Source organism: Sus scrofa, chromosome 1 (assembly GCF_000003025.6).
Source record: "Sus scrofa isolate TJ Tabasco breed Duroc chromosome 1, Sscrofa11.1, whole genome shotgun sequence".
Taxonomy (NCBI): Eukaryota; Metazoa; Chordata; class Mammalia; order Artiodactyla; family Suidae; genus Sus; species Sus scrofa.
The window spans coordinates 153805481-153829533 of NC_010443.5; the positions used below are offsets into that span (position 1 = coordinate 153805481).

The 24053-nt window shown below is 36.0% G+C and overlaps 1 protein-coding gene across 1 annotated transcript in view; it reads right to left on the reverse strand.

The window, feature by feature from the left end:
- The window catches only part of CCDC102B (coiled-coil domain containing 102B), a 245136-nt gene that overhangs the window by 117520 nt on the left and 103563 nt on the right, over window positions 1-24053 (reverse strand). Inside the window, exon 6 of the mRNA XM_021099354.1 lies at window positions 22338-22547. Coding sequence (XP_020955013.1) covers window positions 22338-22547 — 210 coding nt within the window. The remainder of the gene's footprint in view (window positions 1-22337; window positions 22548-24053) is intronic.

A 24053-nucleotide genomic window follows, 5' to 3' on the forward strand; every position in this document is an offset into this window, starting at 1 on the left:
TCAATTTAATATATTAAGCATTTCCTGACTGGGAATCACGGCAGAGACTGGAAGCCTTAGTGTCACCCTTGAGTCAGCATCCTGGTTTTTCATCCAATTGCCACCACTGTGGGGTTTTGAGGACCAGCGGATCCATCTCACTTATCTTGCTGCATGACACTTAGTGGCTGATCTGTTATGGCATTTGCTCCCAGATTGAGTTTCTGTATTTGAGAAACTTTCCAGAATAAAACATCTGGTTTTTGTAAAGGCTTTCAGCCTCTGGCTTTCAGCTTCTGCCTTTGCAAAATATCAGTAATAAAATCTATGTCTCAAGATGATGGTTCAGATAATCCTACATCACCAATATAAGCAACTGGCCCATGGTAGGTGTACAGTGAATCACTTTTCTCTTGGGGGAAACTTATTTGTGATCCAGCTCACAGGACCCATGAGTCAGTGGACAGAAGGTCTGGGTGCAGGTGAAGGAGAGCTGGACGGAGGGAGAAGTCATAGCTACTGTGTTTGGTTATGAGGACCAAGTGGCCATAGAGGAGGAGCCTGGAGAGCAGCAAGCCCAGTACCTGGCAACAAGGAAACACCTGTGACTCGAGAGGTACAAGGAAGGAAGATTAACAACCATTGCCGCAGCCTGGTGACACAGCCACCTGTCCACCTGCAGCAAGTGTGGCCATCTGAGTCACCATAGGGTCTGTCTTCCCCATCCACAGTCCTATAGGAAAAAAAGCCCATGGGGCATGGCCGAACTTGCTGGGCCTGACTCCTTCAGGGGCTGCCCAGGACAGCAGGCCCCCAGGCTGAGCACAAGCACACAGACTGGGACAACTTCGTTTCATTTGGGGGAACACAAATTTAAATACTTCTCCTGGCCCCCCAGGTGAGCTTGAGTTTGGCTATGCATGACTATTTTTTTTTCATTTTAGGGCAGCACATGCTGCATATGGAAGTTCCCAGGCTAGGGGTCAATCAAATCTGCAGCTGCCAGTCTACAACACAGCCACAGCAGCACAGGATCCAAGCTATATCCGTGGCTAGTGTCTCAGCTTAGTGCAATGCCGAATCCTTAACCCGCTGAGTGAGGCGAGGGCTTGAACCCACATCATCAATGGATACTAGTTGGGTTCTTAACCTACTGAGCCACAGCAGGAACTCCTATGCATGGCAATTGAGGCTGCAAAAAATGGGTGGCAATGGTCTTGTGACTTAACCAACCAACATAACACTGATCAAGAGTAACATCAAATTCCAAACTGAAGTTATCTGTGTCCAAATGAGCCAGCACAAGCCCTAGAAGATGATTAACTCTTGTATGTATTGTCAAGATTAGTACATGAGCTATATACAACCTGGCTGAACAAGAAGATGACGTAGGGTCACCAACACTTCCTGTTGTGTCTGGATTAACATCACTATTGGGGTGTGATGATGCCATGACAAAGAAGGTTAGGTGGTTCTCTGAAAGGGGGTCCACTTCTCTCCTCAGAGACTTATTCAGGAGGCTGAATATAGAATCCTAGGGTGCAGGGCTGAGGTCACTATTGCTGGTTGGCCTCATCCTACTGACAGGAATTTTGATAATAGCCCTAATCAAGTGGTTGATGAAGCAGGTTGAATGGAATTGGTCCCAGCCCCCAGAAGAGCATCAAATCCGAGTGCAGAGCAATAGCATGATGTCAATTCCCTGTTGTTGCCATAACAAATAACAACACACTTGGGGGTTTAAACAACAGAAATCTATTATCTTAGAATTCCAGAGGTCAGAAGTCTGACTTGGGCCTCCTTTGGTTAAAACCTCCACTTGGAACTTCTAGCCTCTAGAACTATGAGAGAATAAAATTCTGATGTTTAAGCTACCAGGTTTGTGACAATTCTTTATGACAATCCCAGAAAATGAATACAGTCTTCTCCTTTGGAATCTTGTTGTTGCTGGCTACCCTTAATGGGGCTGGGGACTTCTTCATAAAGAATGTGTACTTACTTGTGTGGTTTATGTTGTGATATCCATTACTTACTATAATGCAACATTTACTGCCCACATTCAGAGGGCAGGGATTTTATCATTATTATTATCACCTGTTTGCTTTTCTTTCCACAGTACCTACAAGAGGACCCAGTGACTTTTTAATGTTTAATAATGTGATTTCTCAGGATACACCATCATTCATATTCTTGCCAAAATTCAACTACATTTTTGAAATATCCATAACATAAGACCTTGTTATAAAACAAGAATGCAAGAATATATGCAGAAGACACCACACCAGACACTGAAGCTATTTTTTTCACAAATCTTGGAACCACAGATCTGAATAAACTAGAATACCTCAATACAATTTTTACTGGAGGAATTGTATAACTACCTCACCTTTACATGCACAAATATTATAAGAGAATTTTCATAATGAACTCAGAACTTTAATAGGAAGAGGAAAATTTCCTTTGGCACTAAATTTGCAGCAGAGTTCAACTTCACACTGAGTTCTAGAAGAATAAAAAGACTTTCAAAGAAACACACTTCTGTACATTGAATCTCCTCATATTCCAGTATGATCACAACCATAACAAGATGAATAGTTTTTCCAGACACTGAAATGCTGCTTCTGAATTTCCAAATTTTGAAAAATTGCGGAAATATGCCTGGTAGAGTTTATGAGGAAGTCAATGTTTTTCAGCTCAGCAGCTCAGCCCAGGTAAAAATAGAGAAGAAAGCTATACTTATCTGTGTCAGGTTTTGCCTTAGAGAAGCCTAGCTTTCTGCAAATAAGAATGTGGTCAATATAAGAAAAATTTCAATCCCTCTTCTACTGTGCTTCCAGATATTTACATAGATACTGAATAACCTAATTCCACCATCACTTTAAATATATCGTGTTGGTAACTAGCAGTTGTGGAAATTATTTAATATCATGCCATTTATAATTAATAAAAATATAGTCTATATCATGGAATATACCTCTCCAAATAGATATGAGATAAAAGTATAAAATACATTAGGTAATAGTTTTCTGCAACACAGATAAGAAAAAAAATCTGCCCATATGCCACATAAAGCATTAACCACGTCTGTGTAGGCAGATGGGATCAGGCCTTTCTCTTCTCTTTTTCTATGTAGCTAGAAGCCAAATACCATTTGCATATCTTAACTCCCTGTTTTTTCTTGAAATGGAAGAGTTTATTTTTATTTACTTATATTTTCTTTTGAAAATGCTTTTTGTAAAGAATATATTTGCTAGTAATATTGTAACTTTTAATTTATTGGAAAAGCAATTTTGATTTATTGAATTTGTTGGAAACACAATTCAAATTTTCTTAGATGAAGAAGAAAATTCCTTGACAAATAACCGAAAATCCTGGGAACATCTTAATCCAGGCCATACTGAAGCCAGTGGCTAGTGTGTCCTCTGGACTGGTCCTTCTCCAGGCATTAGCTCTCTTTTTCCTAGGTAGTTCCATGTGATGGCAAGATGCCTTTTACAGCTCTAAATCCATATTTTCTCAGGTTTACTTTTAATAGACAAGAAAATGTGCCTCACTAAAAAGTCTAAGCATCATTAGACTTCATTGTCTCTGATACTGTTACTTGCCCATGCTAGTGTGTGTGCCAAGGAAACTTAAAAATTTTGATTAGCTAGGTGTTCCCATTGCGGTGCAGTGGAAACAAACTTGACTAGTAACTATGAGGTTGCAGGCTCAATCCCTGGCCTAGCTTGGTGGGTTAAGGATCCGGCATTGCTGTGAGCTGTGGTGTAGGTCGCAGGCACTGCTCAGATCCCGCATTGCTGTAGCTGTGGTGTAGGCTAGGAACAAATTCAACACCTAGCCTGGGATCTTCTATATGCCACAGTTTTGGCCCTAAAAAGCAAAAAAAAAAAAAAAGAAAAGAAAAAATAAATTTGATTAGCTAAACATAAATCACCTCCCCAACTCTGAGGCAGAGGAGGTGTCAACCCTAATCACAAGAAGGGGCCTGAAATTTGGGGAGGAATATCCTCAGAGGAAAATCAATGCATGTTAAGTAGAAACCAGGTGAACAGAGGTTAGGGGCCTCCAGACAACCACCATCCACTGGGCATTACTATATGAGACAAAGTGGGTGCTGAATCTCCAAAAGTATGTAATTTGGTAAAAATTTGATAAAATTGAGCTTTATGTGTAGATTGTATAGATTCTGATCTCAGATAACCACATTGTTATTCTAATTTTAAAAAACAGGTACTTCCTAATTGTCTTTATCATCTTGGATTTATCAGTGGTTGGCTTCCCACATTGTCATATGTATATGTGACAATGTCTCATGTATAAGTAGTGCTGCATGTCTGTGTGTGTAAACACAGGAAATGTAACATGTATTTCTATGGTGCGCATATGACAAATAAAATGGTTCGGTGTATTCTTACATAGTCAGTGTCACCCTGTCCATTTTCTACTTGAGATTTATTTTCAGGTTGTATACCAATAAAAAAAAACTCTGTATTGTCATAGTGAAGCAAACACTGATTGTAGTTTAAGATGTTTGAAATGAAAAGAGAAAAAAGATTCAGAGCAAAACATAGATATTCCAGGTAAATAAGTAATCAACAAGTATTTTGCAGAGGATGCTAACAGAAAACTTCCAGAATAACCACTTGACACAGGCCTGATAATTAAAGAAACTAAGCTATGTTATCAGCATATGATGAGAATAATCTGAATTGATAGAGAAGGTTCCTAAAACAACACAGAAAGGTACTTTAATTTCAGTGCAGATAACATTTGGACAGGGAGAAACAACAGGATCTAAGGATAAAGCAACTTGAAAATGTTATAACATGGCAATTCCTTTAGCTGCACCAACTAAGTATAACCAGTAGATCCTTGGAGGGGAGTGGTTAGGAGGTTAATTTAGGAGCTCCCATGCCCTTTTCTTTGTGCGTGCCCAGCCATTTCTACTATACACGAACTTTTACAGAGCCTCCCTAGACTCACCTAGAATTCCCTAGAATTTCTTTGAAATTCTATCACCAACCCTGGGACTTGGAAGGCAGCAGACACAGATGGTAGCGTCTCAGAACCTCAGCTTTCTTCCAAGTATCTCTCCCCCTACCCAGGAGACACTTAGGATGATCTCAAAAAAGAAAGGAACATTAGTGGTTTTCATGAAATGCATTTTCCCTCAAAAGGTACAAACTACCAGCAATGATCTCTCACCCTTATTCACTTGGTATGGAATGTCCTTACATCACTCTTCCACATAACTATTTCCTTCCATTTTCCTGAGCTCACTCTGAATGGTCACGTCCGAGGAAGAAGCAATGGCATGAATCTGAATTTGCAGCATTTAGCAGAATTACCACTGTAGAGCTCTTGGTTGATACTTATTTAACTATAAGCTTCATGAGGATAGCTGAAACATTGCGTGTCTCACCACCCTTAGATCCCCCATCTACACTGTGTCTGCCTGAAACATATGCTAGATTGGCTAACTCAACATTGTTTCCAGACGCCTCCTGGTTTTCCCTCTTGCCATGTAAAACACGTGCATTTTCCTGAATCTCTTGGAGCTAGAGCTTCAGGTGAAGATTTAGATGCTGGAAAAGAGATGCACTTAAGCTGATTTCAGTGGGAAGAGAAGAAACAAGGAGTTACAGGGATAGTAGCCATAGTCCTATAGGTGATTTCTTTATCCCAGCTTGCGGCTAGGGTGGATTGACTCTGGAGGTATTGGTTTCATCCAAGCCCCATATCCTCCTGACATCTGCCCAGGAGAACCTATTATCTAGTTAGGCACCTTCCATGGCAGTCAACCAGGAGTCTTTCCTGTATGTCCAATACAGAGTCTGCTCCTCTAGTCATTCAAAATCATCTGATTCCTTGCATTATATACGTTTCTGTTATCCACCTATTTTCTGATACCTACAACTGAACTGAGTGATGAGTATTCAGTAAATATTTGTTGAATAAATCAATAGGTTAATGAAAGAATAGTTGGTTCCTGACTTTACAATGAAATTTCTTTTCTAGATAATATGAAATACCTTGAACATTTTATAAAGTCATGTCTTTTGTTTGTTTGTTTGTTTTTTAGGGCCGCTCTAGCGGCAGATGGAAGTTCCTGGGCTAGGGGTCAAATTGGAGGTACAGCTGCCAGCCTACACTACAGCCACAGCAAAGCGGGACCTGAGATGCATCTGCAACCTACACCACAGCTCTTGGCAATGCCGGATCCTTAACCTACTGAGCGAGGCCAGAGATAGAATCCACATCCTCACAGATCCTAGTCAGATTCATTACTGCTGAACCACAAGAGGACCTCCCTATAAAGTCATATCTTAATATTCTTTTGTTCTTTGTAAATTATGTTCCAAACACATGAAATAAATAGCGCATTGATTACATTTGAAAGTTCATACTCCCCACATCACAGAAAAAAACTGCAAATATTTTAAACACATTCGAAAAAAATTCTTAACTTATCCTCTTCCTTTACAACTATTAAAACTAAAATCAGACTGAAATGGATTTTTTTCTTAAAATGGATTACATGTTCATAAGCGAAAAATGGATAAGACAAATTTAGTAAGAAGAAAGACTGAAAGTGACATTTCTCATACAGTACAAGTTAGGCTAATAAGCAGTGACTCATTCAAATATAAAGACTAGGAAATATTCAAACTCAGATAATTATCTGGAGAGAAGAACACATTTGGGTTTTAAAAAGGTGTGGATCCGAATTTTCTTTCTTTTTTTCTGTACTGTATATAGAGCCAAAGGACAGAATACTAATTATAAGCCGCTCATTAATATGGGTAAAAAACACCCCACCCCCAATCAGGCCAAATAAACAGTTTCTTTGGAAGAAATTGAATTAATTCTATCTGGCTTAAGGTAGGATAATTAATTTTAACTGGCTTAAGTTAAAATTATTCTAGTAATACAGACGCAGCCAGCTAATTATTTCTCCATATGCTGCCGCTCTCCTACACCTGCCTCACCTTGGCATGGCACACCTCTCACATTTCACTGCTTGTCCCCCACACTGTCAAGGACATGCCACTAAAAAACAGCCACCAACCTGCCTCCACTGCAAAGAGAACTAGATTTTCAAGCATTAGCAGGGTAGATTGAACTAGAAAGTGTATAAAAAATATCCTTGAAAATAATTAAAAATTACCATTAACATAAGATATTTACCCATCCTGAAGGGTAAATACAAACACACACACACACACACACACACACACCAAATCAGAACCAACCTTAAGTCATTTAAATTATCACAAAGGGCACTGTAAAGTATTTTGTGAACATTAGTGTTAACTTGCTGTTTTCTAAATCTTAATGCACATAAAAATCACCTATTTGTTTTAAAATATATACATTCCTAATTGCTAAGTCAATGGATACTAACTCAAAATTTTTATTTTCAGACAGCTACAGATCTGCTACAGACAGGACTAGGATCCAGCATTAAGAAATACTGCTCATGGGAGTTCCCATCCTGGCGCAGCGGAAACGAATCTCATTAGGAACCATGAGGTTGTGGGTTCGATTCCCGGCTTCACTCAGTGGGTTAAGGATCCAGCGTTGCTGTGAGCTGTGCTGTAGGTCACAGACTCGGCTCAGCTCCAGCATTGCTATGGCTGTGACATAGGCTGGCAGCTGTACCTCAGATTAGACCCCTAGCCTAGGAACCTCCATATGCTGAAGGTGCAGCCCTAAAAAGCAAAAAAAAAAAAAAAAAAAAAAAGCAAAAAAAAAAAAAAGAAAAAAGAAATACTGCTCAAGGATATCAGAACATCTATTCTATTTTTAAATTCCTTCTATTCACCATGTAAATTCTACCAAACATAAATTGAGTAACATGCTTTCAGAATAATAGAAAATGGGTGAATGTGAAATATGACTGATATAAATATTTCTTGATTGATTTCCTATTCACCTTGCACTAAAATAGAACCATCCCCACAAAAGAAAAAAAGGAACTATGTAATGGAAAAATTAAATCAAAATTGGTTAAAAAGCAAGAAGACAATTCTTGTTATTTACTGATGTATTGATGCATCCTCTCCTCTATTTTCCTAGAATTTAGAGAGATCTAGAAAGGCTGCCAAATGCTGTGGAGATTTAAATACCATTAAATTAAGCATAATAAAATGATAGGGAAACAGAAAGTGATGGCCAGCAGCAGAGAAATATGAAATGAAAAATCTCTCAATTATGTCAACAACCATATTAAATTTAATTGTGTGAATTAAAAAGAAATAAATCCAGCAAGTGGAAAGAGTACACTAAACTGCACTAGGAGCCAACAGCTATTTTAGCGAAAATAAGCTGAAATTCCAAAGAAATATTACATTGTCCTCATGAACCCAAATTAGTGTCTTTATTTAAACCCGTAGCTCAATTTTGGAGAACATAATAGGATCATAGCATTTAGGTGCTGGAAGAACCTCAGTTATTTTTTCCAGACTCTTAAAAATTAAAAACTTCAAGCGCAAAGAGTATTATTTGGCTAAAATCACTCAGACATTGAACATGGACCCAGGATAAGAGTTTCATTCTTTTATCCCCTAACCTCTGGCCCTATTTCCTGTTATATATGAGTTGTGGCACACATTTAGCAGGACCACATTTTTGAATAATGATGTGGCATGCTCTCTGGAGCCTCTTTTATAAGGGCACTAATTCCATTCATGAGAGCTCTGCCCTCAGACCTAATCACCTCCCAAAGGCCCCACCTCCAAATACTATCACATCAGGGGTTAGGTTTCAACATCTGAATTTTGGATAAACACTAATATTCAGCAGATCTCAATATTCCCAAAGCTCATCTATAGATTCAACTGGAGTCACTATCAAAATCCTTATAGCATTTTTTTGCAGAAATGGAAAAGCTGATCCTCAAATTCATAAAGAATCTCAGGAATTCCCGTCGTGGCACAGCGGAAATGAATCCGACTAGGAACCATGAGGTTGTGGGTTTGATCCCTGGCCTTGCTCAGTTGGGTTAAGGATCTGGCATTGCTCTGAGCTGTTCTGTAGGTCACAGACTTGGCTCAGATCTGGTGTTGCTGTGGCTGTGACAGAGGTGGGCAACTGTACTTCTGATTAGATCCCTCGCCTGGGAACCTCCATATGCCACCAGTGTGGCCCTAAAAAGAGAGAAAGACAAAAGAAAAAAGAAAAAAGAAAAGAATTTCAATTGGCCCTGAATATCCAAAATAATACTGAAAAATAGGAACAAAATTTGAATGATTCATGTTTCCTGTTTTTGAAATTTATAACAAAGGTAAGTGAATTCTCTGGCATAACAGTAAACATGCAGCAAGAGAACAGAATTGAGTCTGGAAATAAACCCATATAACTGTTAAAAACTATTTTCAGCAATGGTGCCAGTACCACTCAATAGGGAAAAAAAGCAGCCTCTTGAATAAGTGGTGCTGGGGCAACTGGAAATTCATATATAAAATAATGAAGTTGGACCCCTCTCTTACAACTATATAAAAAGTTAATTCAAATTGGCTCAATTGTCTAAATACAACAGGTAAAATTATAAAAGTCTTAGGAAAAAACAGAGTATTTTATCATCATAACCTTAGATTTAGCAGTGGATTCTTAGAAATTATACCTTAAAAGCACAAACAGCAAAAGAAAAAAATGGAATGCATCAAAATGACAAACAGTAAAGGAAGTTCCCACATGGAGTAGCAGGTTAAGGATCTGACATTGTTACAGCTGTGGTGCACACCGCAACTGCTGCACGGGTTCAATCTCTGGCCTGGAAACTTCCACATGCCAAGGACATTGCCAAAATCCCCCACTATGCATCAGAAGACATTGCCAAGAATGTGAAAAGATAACATAAGGACTTATAGAAAATGTTTGTATATTATACGTCTGAGAAAGGTTTGGTATCCAAAATATTCAAAGAACTCTCACAACTCAAAAACAAAAAGGCAATCCACCCTATTGAAAAATGGGACAAGGACTTGAATAGACATTTCTCTGAAGAAGATATATCACTAGCCAGGAAGCACATGGGAAGATTTTCAATATCATTAGCCATGAGGGAAATGCAAATTGAAATCACAATAAGAGGAGTTTCCATCGTGGCTAAGTGGAAATGAACCCAATAGTATCCATGAGGACACGGGTCCTATCCCTGGCCTAACTTGGTGGGTTAAGGATCCATGGTTGCCGTGAGCTGTAGTGTAAGTCACAGATGAGGCTGGGTGGGATCTGACATTGCTGTGGCTATGGCGTAGGCTGCAGCTGTAGCTCCGATTTGACCCCTAGCCTGGAAACTTCCATGTGCCACTGGTGCAGCCCTAAAAAGACAAAAAAAGAAAAAAAAAAGTAATAAGATATATATCACTTCACACCCACTAAGATGGGTATAATTTTAAGACAAAAACATAACCAAAAAAAAAAAAATTGCTGAGGCTATGGAGAAATAGGAATTCTCATACATTGTGTTGGAAATGTAATCGTTGAGCCACTGTAAAAAAGATTGTTGGTTCCTTCAAAAGTTATACATAAAATTAACATGTGACCCCCAAATTCTACTCCTTGACATGTACCTAAAGGAACTGAAAATAGGTACTCAAATAAATACATGTACATGCATGTTCATGATAGCACTGTTGAAAAGGGTCAAAAGGTAGAAACAACCCAAGTGCCCATCAGCATATGAATGAATGAACAAATTGTGATATAGAATCAAATATTATACAGCCAACAGAGGAATAAAGTACCCTGCTTGCTGCAGTGTGCATGAACTTTAAAAACCTTACCTTAGGTTAAAGAAGCCAGACACAAAAGGTTACATGTTATATGAGTCCATTCATAAGAAATAGCCAGAAGAGGTAAATCCATGGAAACAAAGCAGATATATGGTTGCTGGGGCCTTGGCAGAGGGCAGTGTGTGGTGTTACTGTGTAATGTTTAGCGAACATCCTTTGAGGATGATAAAAATTCTTTAGAATCAGATGGGCGTGGTTGTGCAATGTTGTGAATGTTTTAAATGACAGTTATTCACTTTAAAGTGGTTAATTTTATGTATATCAGTTTAGGAAAAAGAGGAAAAAAATAGTGAGTGTCTCAGACCTATTAAAGTTATTTGAGTTTTTCACAAATCTTAGTTTCATTTTTAATTTGAACTTTAATTTTAATTTTAAAGAAATATTATAACCACAGTCTTTTGTCATTTTAAATTTGAAGCTAAAAGTTATTTTTTATCACTGTTTTAAATCAAGCTAATATAAATCAACTGATAACAGTTATGGGAACTGCCAGTCATTTTATAATAATGTATGCCAGTCATGTCAAATACAAAATGAGATATAATTTCATATCTGAAGATCAAAATTTATATTATAAAATTTCATGAAGTTCTACTTCTGAAAAATGTAAGTGACCTAAAGTGTCAAAATTTGCATCTTCGTTTTAATTGGCTATGGGTAAAATGTAATTTATCAGATGCACAAGTAGATTTTAAAAGATAGTAAAAGCCTTCAATAACCCTACAGATTTCATTGCTCTCTAACATTTCCCTTGTAATAGAATAAAAAGTATAGTATAAGAATTAAAGATAAATCAAAATACACAACAAAACTTAAATAATGAAAATCAAAGCATAAACACATAAATATATTAATTTCCCACATATTTATGAAGATGTGCCAAACACTGTGGACTTAGATTTATAGTCATAATTTTAATTTAACAAGACATGATAGCATTGTGGTGCTTTAGTAAGAGAAAGTTCACCTAGCAATAATTTATTCCTAGAAATAATGCTTTATACATAAAACATCTTACTCGTGTACCTTTGTTCTAGTGGAGAATCACAAAAGAGGAAGAGAAATAACACTTCTGTTTTAGAATTAAATTTGTAGAAATCAGTTCAGTGTCTGTGTGTGTGTGTGTGTGTGTGTGTGTGTGTGTATTCATGCATGTGCATATGTATTTGAAGAGGTGAAAGCAATCATATTAAAGTAAATGCCACACTATTTTGCTGTATTCTGATTTATTTCAATTTAGCGAAGAATTTTTAGTAGATACTTTCTGTATGACACTAATAAACAGCACTTAAACGTCTTTATCTCTAACTTCAGAAACCCTTGGGCAAAAGGACATTGTTCTGCTCAACCCACACAATCCCATTCATCTTTTTAAAATATACTCAAAATCATAGATGTGTTTCCAAGTTTCATGAAATAATTTTGAAGAAAGTCTTGTGTGTAGCCTAGTGTTTTGCTACAAACAAGACATTCTTTAAAATTACTTTCATTGTCATAAAGAAAATATAATATCTTTCACATATGAAAGGGTAAAATTTTCCATATATCTAAAGTTCTCTACAATAATGTTTTTACCACTTTTCAATATTAAAAATTGAAATTTCTAGAGTATCTCTGAGAAGAAATCTAGGTTAAAAACAGCTAAAGACAAACATAAAATGACCCTCTCTAATAACATCAAATTAGAATATTCTTTTTTTTTTTTTTTTTTCGCTTTTTTAGGGCTACACCTGCAGCATACGGAGGTTCCCAGGCTAGGGGTCAAATTGGAGCTATAGCTGCCAGCCTACATCACAGCCACAGCAAGGCAGGATTTAAGCCTCGCCTGCAACTTACACTACAGCTTATGGCAACGCCAGATCCGTAACCTACTGAGCGAGTTCAGGGATCAAACCTGCACTTCATGGCTCCTGGTTGGATTCATTTCCGCTGCGCCACAATGGAAACTCCAAATTACAATATTCTATATTTAAAATTATTAATTTACAATGGTAAAATTATTGAACAATTTAAGACTAAACAATTATATATTGTTATATATTGTTTAGTCTTAAATTGTTCAATAATTTTATGAGTAAAAGAAAGCTTTGAATAAACATTAATGAATGGGGAAAATTTAACAAATCTATAGGTTTGCCTGCTGCACCACTGAATGGAAATAAAATATTTTTTAAGGCAAAATTTCTAAACAAAATAAATACAATGTCATTCCCATTCAAGGGACAATGTTAGTAAATTCATTAGGAATTGACTTTGATGACCCTTCCACTTTCAGATTAATTCATCATTTTCCTGAGACACATCAATTACCACTCTGCTACATTAACTTTCTGAGAATGACCTATCATGTGACCTGAATGAAGGGATTCAGTTGCCAGAATAATTTAAGAAAACAGGCTTCCAAGCACTTCATGAGAGGCAGGTCAACTAGTCAGTGGGGCTTTGCTCAGTAGAATACTGACCACTTTTTCCAATAATGTTTCACTTAAAAAAGCACAGTTTGCAGTGGACACTACATACACCACATAGCAACAGAACTAAGGCCTCCCAGGCACAAGAATCTGTGGCATATATTGAAGAAAGCAAACCAGCACTCAAAGAATAGCTATCATACTTCTGGAAAACCATAAGGGATTGCAATTCCACTTTTCTCTGTTACAGAAATCAGGACACATTTTGATAAATATTAGGTTACATGTGTTTGTTTCCTCTTTGGTTATTATGTTTTATTACTTTATGGTGGGCACAAATCCAACTTTTCCTTTCCTTTCCTATCATTTGTCTTATCTTATTCTCTGTCCTGAAAGTTCAAAGAGGTGAACAAGGTGAGGAAAAGATAGGTAAGCACTCAAAAAAAGAATTAGAATTAGTGAAGTACCTACAGTTGTTTTGTTTTTTTTTTTTTTCTTTTCACCCAGCATTGGAGAAGATGTTCTTTTCTTAGCCCCAAGATAACCCCTTTTCCCCAAAACTCTCTTTCCTCTAGGCCTCTTGCAGGCATGGTCCCACCTCTCATATGTAAATATGAGATATCTGATTTCTAGAGTCTAGCTTTCTCTCTCGATGCATATCTATGGAAAACTCATGCACGCATAAATCTCCAGTACTATGATTTCTACACCCAACTTATTACATACACCACAAATTCTTTCATTTAAAAAAAATCATTCATTTCATGAATATTGTTAAGGGTCTAGCATGTAAAAGGAAGTATGCTAGGTGGTAGGGCACACAGGTTAACAGATGAGATACATCTTTTATGAATCTCTTAGCCACATGCAGCAGAGATACTCATCAAAGTATCTCACTGACAAATAAGCAATTGCAAAAAATTGCAAGAGTGATCTGATCTAGTCAGGAAGATCGGAAAAGGCTTCCTATAGGAAGCAAAACTGTATTTAATATTTGAAGAATTATTATGACTTAAGAAGGCAAAGGAGAGAGGAGGAGGGTCATAACATCCTGCAGGAAGAGGGCTGCTAGCACCTGAGCACAGAGCAGGTCTTCAAAGAGGTACCCAAGCTGCAGCTGTAGGAGAGCACTGGGGGCAGAAACACAGTGTGCTGCCCTGTGAAGGATAGTGCCAGTTGTATGTCAAGTGCATTCTGTTCAGATTAACACAGTTATTTAAAATAACTATCTGGTTTTGCATTTTGCTGTCAAAGGTAGAAAATTCTCTAACCGTTGGTCAATACATTATTTAAGACTAGGAGAGACAAGGAAGATGTGCTGTCCTTTGAACTTCCCATCTCTGCGTAGTTGTCGTGTTGAGCTACACTGCTACTGCTAACTCTCATAAGCTTGGTCAACTCAGAGAAATCATCTCATTCTATGTAGTGGAATAAATCTACATAAGAAATGAGATTGTTCTCCCTAGAAAGAGAATTCTATGCAAAGGTCCTGTGGTGAGATAAAGCAACAAGAAGTTCAGGGACTAAAAGGTGAGAGTGAGTCAAGAAAAGTAAACAAAGAAGAAAAATAACTGTGACAGCAGAGTATAAATGAATTGTCAGAGGGTGAGTGGCTGCAAGGGTGCAGAGAAAGCATTGATAATTGCATTAGACCAGGCCCTTACTACTCTTGAGTGGTCTATTGACCATCAGCATTAGCATCACCTGAAGCTTCATAGAAATGCAGAATCCCACTCTCACCCCAAACCTACAGAAAGAAATCAGATCAGGGTTCAGAGTGTAATATATTTGTACCTTGCATTGATAACAGGAAGATATCTTGATAGATAGCTTCTATTACTATTATTATTGGTTGATACTTCCAGAAAACATGATCTGAGCTATTATATCATAGCTTGAGGGTGATTAGAGTGAACTGTTTATGACAAATTAACATATTCAGTTCAGAATCACAGCCCCCCATGAATTTTAGAAATAACTTCAAGCTCCTCTCAAATAAACTAGAAGCAAAGACAATATAAAAGAAGACACAGGTACATCTAAATAATATGGGAAAACTACTGAGAATTTGGATAAAAATATAGAAACGGGGTATATGAGAATGAAGAAAAAGTTGCAATCCCCATAGAGAGGAAGGATTCTTCCTCAGAAAACAACCATTTCACTATTTTTTCCTCTCTTAATCACTGATAGGTACCACCTGGCCTCACCTCTTACTTGGTGTGTCTTCTCCAACACCTTCTACCCTGGAGTGTAGTCTAAACCAAGAGCACCAGTAGCACCAGGATCCTTGATAAATATTCAAAATCCCAGGGCCCAACCCAGAACTACTGAATCAGTATCTGCATTTTTTATGGTTTTGTTTTGCGCTTTTTTTTTTTTTTTGCCACACCCTTGGCATGATCCCAGGCCAGGGATGAAAACTGCACCACAGAAGTGACCTGAGCCACTGCAGTGACAATGCTGGATCCTAAACCTGCTGCACAGCAAGGGAACTCCCAGAATCTGCATTTTTAAGAGATCCCTAAATTATTCCTTGGTACATGACATTTGGATGCAGGTTAAAGTATCTCAAATGTAATTGCTAATGATTGGAAATCATTGAAATTAGAACACTCCCTCATACCACATACAGAATTAAACCTGACCTGGTGTAAAGACATAAACATAAGACAAGACACCAGAAAACTCCTAAAGAGAACATAGGCAAAACATTCTCTGACATAAATTATACCAGTGTTTTCTTAGGTTGGTTTCCCAAGACAATAGAAATGAAAGCAAAAACAAACAACTTGGACCTAATCAAACTTATAAGCTTTTGTACAGAAAAGAAAACCAGAAACAAAATGAAAATCAGCTTACAGAGTAGGAGAAAATATCTGGAAATGATGCAACTGACAAAGGCTTAATTTCCAAAATATACAAATAGCTCAACTTAACAAAAAAGCAAACAATCCAATCAAAAACAGGCAGAAGACCTAGATAGACATTTCTCCAAAGGAGATATACAAATGACCAGCAAGCAAATGAAAAGATGCTCAACATCACTAATTATTAGAGAAATGCAAATAATAAAAAAAAAACTGCAATGAGGTACCACTTCACACTGGTCAAAAAGGCCATCATTAATAAGTCTACAAATAACAAATGCTGGTGTGGAGAAAAGGGAACCCTCCCACACTATTGGTAGGAATGTAAGTTGGTGTAACCACTATGGAAAACAGTGTAGAAGTTCCTTAGAAAACTAAATATAGAACTAATACATGATCCAGCAATCCCACTCCTGGGACTATAGCCAGACAAAACTATGATTCAAAAACATACATGCAAGAGCCTCCTGCCCTGCCCACTTGCATCTCTCACAAGCATCCTATCTTAATAAATCTATTTGTTGCCTATCAAAAAAATATATACATGTACCCCTATGTTCATCGTGTCACTATTCACAATAGCCAAGACATGGAAACAACCTAAATGTCCATCAACTGATGAATGTACTAAGATGTGGTATATATACACAATGGGATATTACTCAGCCATAAAAAGAAACAAAATAATACCATTCATAGTAACATGGATGGAACAAAAGATTCTCAAACTAAGTGAAGTCAGAAAGAGACAAATACCACAAGATATCATTTATATGCAGAATATAAAATATGGCACAAGTGAAGTTATCTACAAAACAGAAACAGACTCATAGACATAGAGAATAAATTTATGATTACCAAAGGGGAGGGGGGAGGGTTAAATTAGGAATTTGGGACTAGCAGATACAACCTACAATGTATAAAATAGATGAGCAACACGGTCCTATTGTATAGCAAAGGGAAGTATATTCAATATCATGTAATAAACTATAATGGAAATGAAAGAAAAGGTATTAATAGTCTCTTTTCACACTACAATGTGACATGAACACCCCCACTTGAGGAACTGCTATAATTTTTAATATACTTTGAATTTTTAGTGATATTGATTATGTTGTGAAATAAAATGAAGAACATTTTAAAATAAATATTTCAGGAAATTGAATTCAAATTAGCTAAGTGCACCAAGTGTTTTTTAAATATTAAATAATATACATATTCATAAGTATATACATGGATTTTTTTTTTAATGTTAGATGAAACAGTACAGACCAATTGTCAAGCATCCACTAGAATAATTAACCATGGCTGTGGAGTCAGAGTTTCAAACGTAGTTCCATTGTTCTCCTCTTAAACCATACACTTTGATTCCCTCACATTTTCACAAAGCTATTCTCTAACATCTATGCCATTATTTATAATGCAGCTGCAGAACATCCATTATCAGATGTAAGATTTTCTGTCAATTATACTAACACCATGGAACAGTACCACTATTATCCAAAGCAAAAACAAACCAAACTTCATCAACTGACATTCTGAAGTTATTCTAGAAAAGTCTATGACAGTGGTTTATAATTTAAATTGTTACTACTATAGTTGTAATTTTCTAGTCTATCCATTAGAAATTCATGTATAGTGCTATTTTTTAATTGTAAAAGATTGATGCACACAATCTTAAACATAAGCTATAAAAGTAACTACCAGATAGAAATTTATGGGATGAAATCATTCATGTGAAAAAGAATCTTCATCTTTAAATTAATAGTGTGATTTAAGATAGAATGGCATTTTCTTTTAGAGTGCATTCTTTTTTTTTTTTTTTTGGTCTTTTTAGGGCCGCAGTCATGCCATATGCAGATTCCCAGGCCAGGGATCTAATCGGAGCTATAGCTGTCAGCCACAGCCACAGCCCAGCCACAGCCACACCAAATCCTTGACCCATTGAGTGAGGCCAGGAATCAAATCTTAAACCTTATGGTTCCTAGTCAGATTCATTTCCACTATGCCATGACGGGAACTCCTAAAGTGCATTCTGTATAACACTAAAGTCAAGCACTATGTAAAAATTCTCCCCTCCTGAATAAGAAGGGATTTATAAAAATGTTGTTGAATAACGAGGCTGTCAAAACTCAAAAAATTAACAAAATATATTGATGGGGGATCTCTATGAGAAGCAGATAGACTTGTATATACTATAAACATTTAAAAATGTGATTAGGTATAAATAAAATGAAGTAAGATATCTTATATTTCTTTTAGAGGCTGATAATGAGTGATGTTTATAGTTATGTCTCTTAAAGATCAGCATCTATCTCCTCATCTTACTTAGATGTAGCACTTTTACACTTTTAGATCTCTGGTACTTCTACAGGGTACTTCTATGCATATATGTGTTAATGGCACTCCTATGTGGAAATTATGCACATAATTTATATACATACAAATTAGCTTTTATTGAAATTTGGCTTTGTGTTTTAGTAACATCTACACTATTGCTTGGACTTTGGCATGTTCTATATGCAGCTTTGATCATTTGACGTTTGGGGACATTTAGAATCTTGATATTTTGATCTGTGGGGATCTCTGTGGCAACAAAGATTCTGAACTGCAGCTACTCCATGACAAGTAAGTATTTTTGTCCAAGGAGTGAGTCTGAATTCTCAATGAAGAGGGTAAAAAAAATCATTAACACCTCCTCCCCAACATCAAAATGAGATACACTTAAGGAATAGTCTTCTGATTGATGGTACACCCACTGAGTTGTTCAGCTTCCAGAATCTTCCATCTCCATGTTCTATTTCTAGGCTGAAGAACTACATTGGTCCCAAAGAGCCCAGGTCTACCCTTGGCATGCAATGATAATAGGACAAGCTAATTGGCTTATACACCAGCTCCAAACAGGCCTGATCAACCCTCATATATCCTAACTACAGCAATTTATGCTATAACAGTTTGATTTAACTAGAAAGGCATTAAAGTAGAATAGAATGAATGACTCTTTCATCATATCCATTTTATTCTTAGCAATCATCACAGTGTATTGTTGATAACAACTTATGTGTGTATCTTTCTAGGTAGATGCTAAGGCCATGCTGGGAAGGGATAATGATTCATTAATTATTACATCATGGGCATCGATAGCAGTGACTGACACCAAGTATAACATAAATAAATGCTTGTTCTATTCAAGAGAAGCAAAGAGAAACATATTTTGATGATCAAAACTTGTTCCATAATTGAAATAATTCTGTGCTTTCACAAGCAGCAATCTGCAAAAAATACAGATTTATCTGTTGTATATATATATATATCAGAACCATATGCCATTATGGATGGTTTGTGAATCCATGTTATAGAAAATTATGATCACCGACTATAACATTTAACTTTAGATATTTGCCTTGCCAAGTCATGAAAGACTAATGTAATTTAATCTTGCATTGTAATAAATTCCTAAAATCACAAAGAAAAAGGAAAAGTGATATTGAATTTAATTTTTCTGCCCATTTAGATTTTAGAGCTCATAAGAATATGAACTACTTACATGACTCAAAAATATGAACTTTTCAAACTCATCTTTAACTTACTGTTAAAGGAGTTGAGTGAAAAAATAGAACTGTGCATTAAGATACTATATTTGTATATTTTAGAAATTAAGCCATTGTCAGTTGCATCATTTGAAACTATTTTCTCCCATTCTGTAAGTTGTCTTTTTGGTTTTTTTATGGTTTCCATTGCTGTGCAAAAGCTTTTCAGTTTGTTTAGGTCCCATTGGTTTATTTTTGGTTTTATTTCTGTTGCCTTGGGTGACTGACCTGGGAAAACATTTGTAAGGTTGATGTCAGAGATTATTTTGCCTATGTTCTCTTCCAGGAGTTTGATGGTGTCTTGTCTTATATTTAAGTCTTTATGCCCTTTTGAGTTTATTTTTGTGCATTGTGTAAGGGTGTGTTCCAGTTTCATTGATTTACATGTGTGTGTCCAGTTTTCCCAGCACCCCTTGCTGAAAAAGACTATCTTTTTCCCATTTTATAACCTTGCCTCTTTTGTCAAAGATTAATTGACCATGTGTCTGAGTTTATTTCTGGGTTCTCTATTCTGTTCCATTGGTCTTTATGTCTGTTTTGGGACAAGTACCACACTGTCTTGATGACTTGGCTTTGTAATATTGCCTGAAGTCTGGGAGAGGTATGCCTCCTGCTTGGTTTTTGTTCCTCAGGATTGCTTTGGCCATTCTGGGTCTTTTGTGGTTCCATATAAATTTTTGGATTGTTTGTTCTAGTCCTATGAAAAATGTCATGGGTAATTTGATAGGGATGGCATTGAATCTGTAGATTGCTTTGGGTAGTATGGCCATTTTTACAATATTAATTTTTCCCACCCAGAAGCATGGAATATTAATCCATTTCTTATCTTTAAAATATGCAAACAACTTATACAACTCAACAGCAAAAAAGCCAACAACAACCCAATGGAAAAATGGGCAAAAGGCCTAAATACACTTTCTCCAAATAAGATGTACAGATGGTCAACAAGCACATTAAAAAAAATACTCAACATCACTGATTATTAGAGAAATGCAAATCAAAATTACCATGAGATACCACCTCACACCAGCCAGAATGGTCATCATTAATAAGTCCACAAAGAACAAATGCTGGAGAGGGTGTGGAAAAAGGGAACTCTCCTACACTGTTGGTGGGAATGTAAATTGGTACAACCACTGTGGAAAACAGTATGGAAGTACCTCAGAAAACTACACTAGAACTCTCATCTGACCCAGCAATTCCACTCTTGGGCATATATCCGGACAAAACTTTCCTTGAAAAAGACACATATATACACATGTTCATTGCAGCACTATTCACAATAGCCAATACATGGAAACAACCCAAATGTCCACTGACAGATGAATGGATTAAGAAGATGTGGTATATATACACAATGGAATACTACTCAGCCATAAAAAGAACAAAATAATGCCATTTGCAGCAACGTGGATGGAACTAGAGACTCTCATACTAAGTGAAGTAATCAGAAAGAGAAAGATAAATACTATATGATATCATTTATACCTGGAATCTAATATATGGTACAAATGAACCTTTCCACAGAAAAGAAAATCATGGACATGGAGAATAGACTTATGGTTGCCAAGGGGAAGGGGAGGTAGTGGGATGGACTGGGAGTCTGGTGTTAATAGATGCTAACTCTTACCTTTGGAATGGGTAAGCAATGAGATCCTGCTGCAAAGAACTGGGAACTATATCTAGTCACTTATGATGGGGCATGATAATGTGAGAAAAAGGAATGTATATGTGTATATGTGACTGGTCAACTTGCTATACAGTAGGAAAAAATGACAGAACACTATAAACCAGCTATAATGGAAAAAGATAAAAATCATTTAAAAAATACTATACTTAATTTAATTGAAGAAATAGAAACAAGCTGTATATGTGTTGTTACACAATGACACAAACATATAAATTAAAACTGCTACTCAGAATATTTTAAAAATCAAAAAATGCATTTATCAAAAAAAAAACCTCATCCATAGAAGTAAATATATCTATTGGCTTTAGAACATAAAATTCCAAAATAACCTAAATTTCCTAAATTCAGAATCTGAATTTAATTCTTATCATTTATGTCATAGCCTATAAAGCTATCTGTAACATGGTGTTTTTAGCTGACTTAGAAATACTTTTTCTGAGACTAACTACAAAGAAACCAAAGGGGAGTGAACCAGCTAAATTTAAATATTTAGGCAGATACTTAGCCATAGCTACCGACAAATGCTTATTGTATAGTTGCTCAAACAAATGGAGAAATATATTTATTGAAAATAAGATCAATTGCTTGGAAAACACTGATACAAAACCATAACAGGAAACCAAAAACAAAAAGGTCCATCCTTCACTTCATGTTTTCCTTCCTTTTGGAAAAGCTTTAAGCTCTCAGATTTCTCATATTCTAACATTTTCATACAAAATTTGTTACTTTCCCTTTCTGTACATGAACAGTATTTTATATATATGTCTGTGTGTATAAATATAACATATTACAATGTTATATATATAACACAATGCTATGTATATAACATATTATATACCATATTACAATGGGAAAAGATCAAAGTATCATATTTGAGGTAACATAAAAGGAAATACTCAGATTTGATACGTGTAAAAGTTAATGCAGCATCCTCTAGACATTAGGGCACAGATGCACAGAAAGTGAAAATGTTTGCTTCCAAAGAGCACCCATACCTTGTTTTTTTCCTGTAGTTCAATTTGTGATGTCTTGAAATCAGGACCTTGAGCGCTTGCACTTAATCTACTTTTCCTGTCCAGGAGCTCTTCCATTTCTTTTACCTGGACCTTTAGCCTTCTATTTTCTCTCTCCAGTCCCTGCTTTTCTGTTTCAAGTATTTCCCTCTTGTCCCATTCTGATGTATTTTCAGCCTGAAGTCTCTCTAGCTGAACACAGAAAACACAGAAAAGCAGTATGTAACATTCGTAATTGCCCGAAGGCCAGGTATCCAGCAAATAACGCCTCCACTAAGAAGGTTCATGGATGTGTCCATTTACACAGTTTGTAAAAAGAAAACCCAATTTTTCTGAAAAGTTGAGAACAATACAAAAGTTTTAAGACCAGACCATGCCCTAGATAAATACACCTGTCCTCTTGATTCCTGTGACTATTTCCGTAACGACAGGGATCATGTTTGTCAAAAAAAAATACACTAAGTGAAAAACTGGAGATATTTTTGCCAACAATCTGCAATCAACTGATAAACTTCTCTCAGTTGCAAAGGCACAAAATCATTTCTTGGGCATTTTGGTTGGATGGATGTGGTTCATGTATTCATTCATACTTCCACTCATTTACTATACATTCCGGCACTATGCTAGACACTGCAAATAAAGACAAGTGAATGTAATAAAAATCATCAATGCTGTGATTAAAGTACTATACAATATAATCAAACTAACCTGAGTGAATGTCCAATTTGATTTTCAGGGAGTAGAGGTTGGCAATATGATTAAAATAGGAAGTTTTTAAAAATTGTCTGTTATGGAGAAAAATTAGAAGTTATTTTTATATTGTTAGTTTTAAATGGCTTGATGGCAAAGTGTTGGATAGTATTATACTATTAAAAAGTAGTTTTCATGACATTTTAAACTCTAAAAGAGAATCCAACATTAGGAAAATGTTAGACTTCAATAATATCTTTGGAAATGAATTTTGATTCAAAAAGTCTAAAAACTGCTTTTTCATACACATATAATTGTGTTATTATTGTAGAAAATGTTCTGTTCCCAAATCTAAGAGAGTCTCTGGCTTCTAAAAAATAAGAAACTAAAATTACATTCTTGGCACTAGACCTTGTTTATCAATTAAATATAATAAACTAAGGGATCGAGCTTTAGATGGCACGATTTGACATTTGAGGTGGTTGTTTGGGATATGAGGAAAAACAAGTATTTAACAATCCAATTTGGAACATGACATTAATTATTGAGATTAATGCTTAAATTTTTTGATTAACATCACATCACTTACCAAAATGAAAATAATAAAGTTGTAATAAAAAATCACCAACTTAGTGATGAAAAATTAATTTAAGAGGATAAATGTACTCTTAGTCAAGGACAAATATGATGCCATGTCAAGTCTATAAAATTGTAGGCACTTAAAAGCAATCGCTGAAGTCAATTTTATACCTAATAATAGATAACAGGTAGAAATAGGATTTTAATTAAGTTATAGTTTGAATAAATAAACTCTATTTTTTTTAGATTACTTTAATGGTAATAACAAACCTTAAATGCTGATGTGTGATTATTTACTATTTGAAGATTTTTGTTAACATACCAATTATCTGATAAATTTAGGTAAAAAATACACAATCAAAAAAGTAAATTAATAGTGAAAATTGGATTATAAATATTATAAGTCATTTCATTTTGTTTTATTTTACA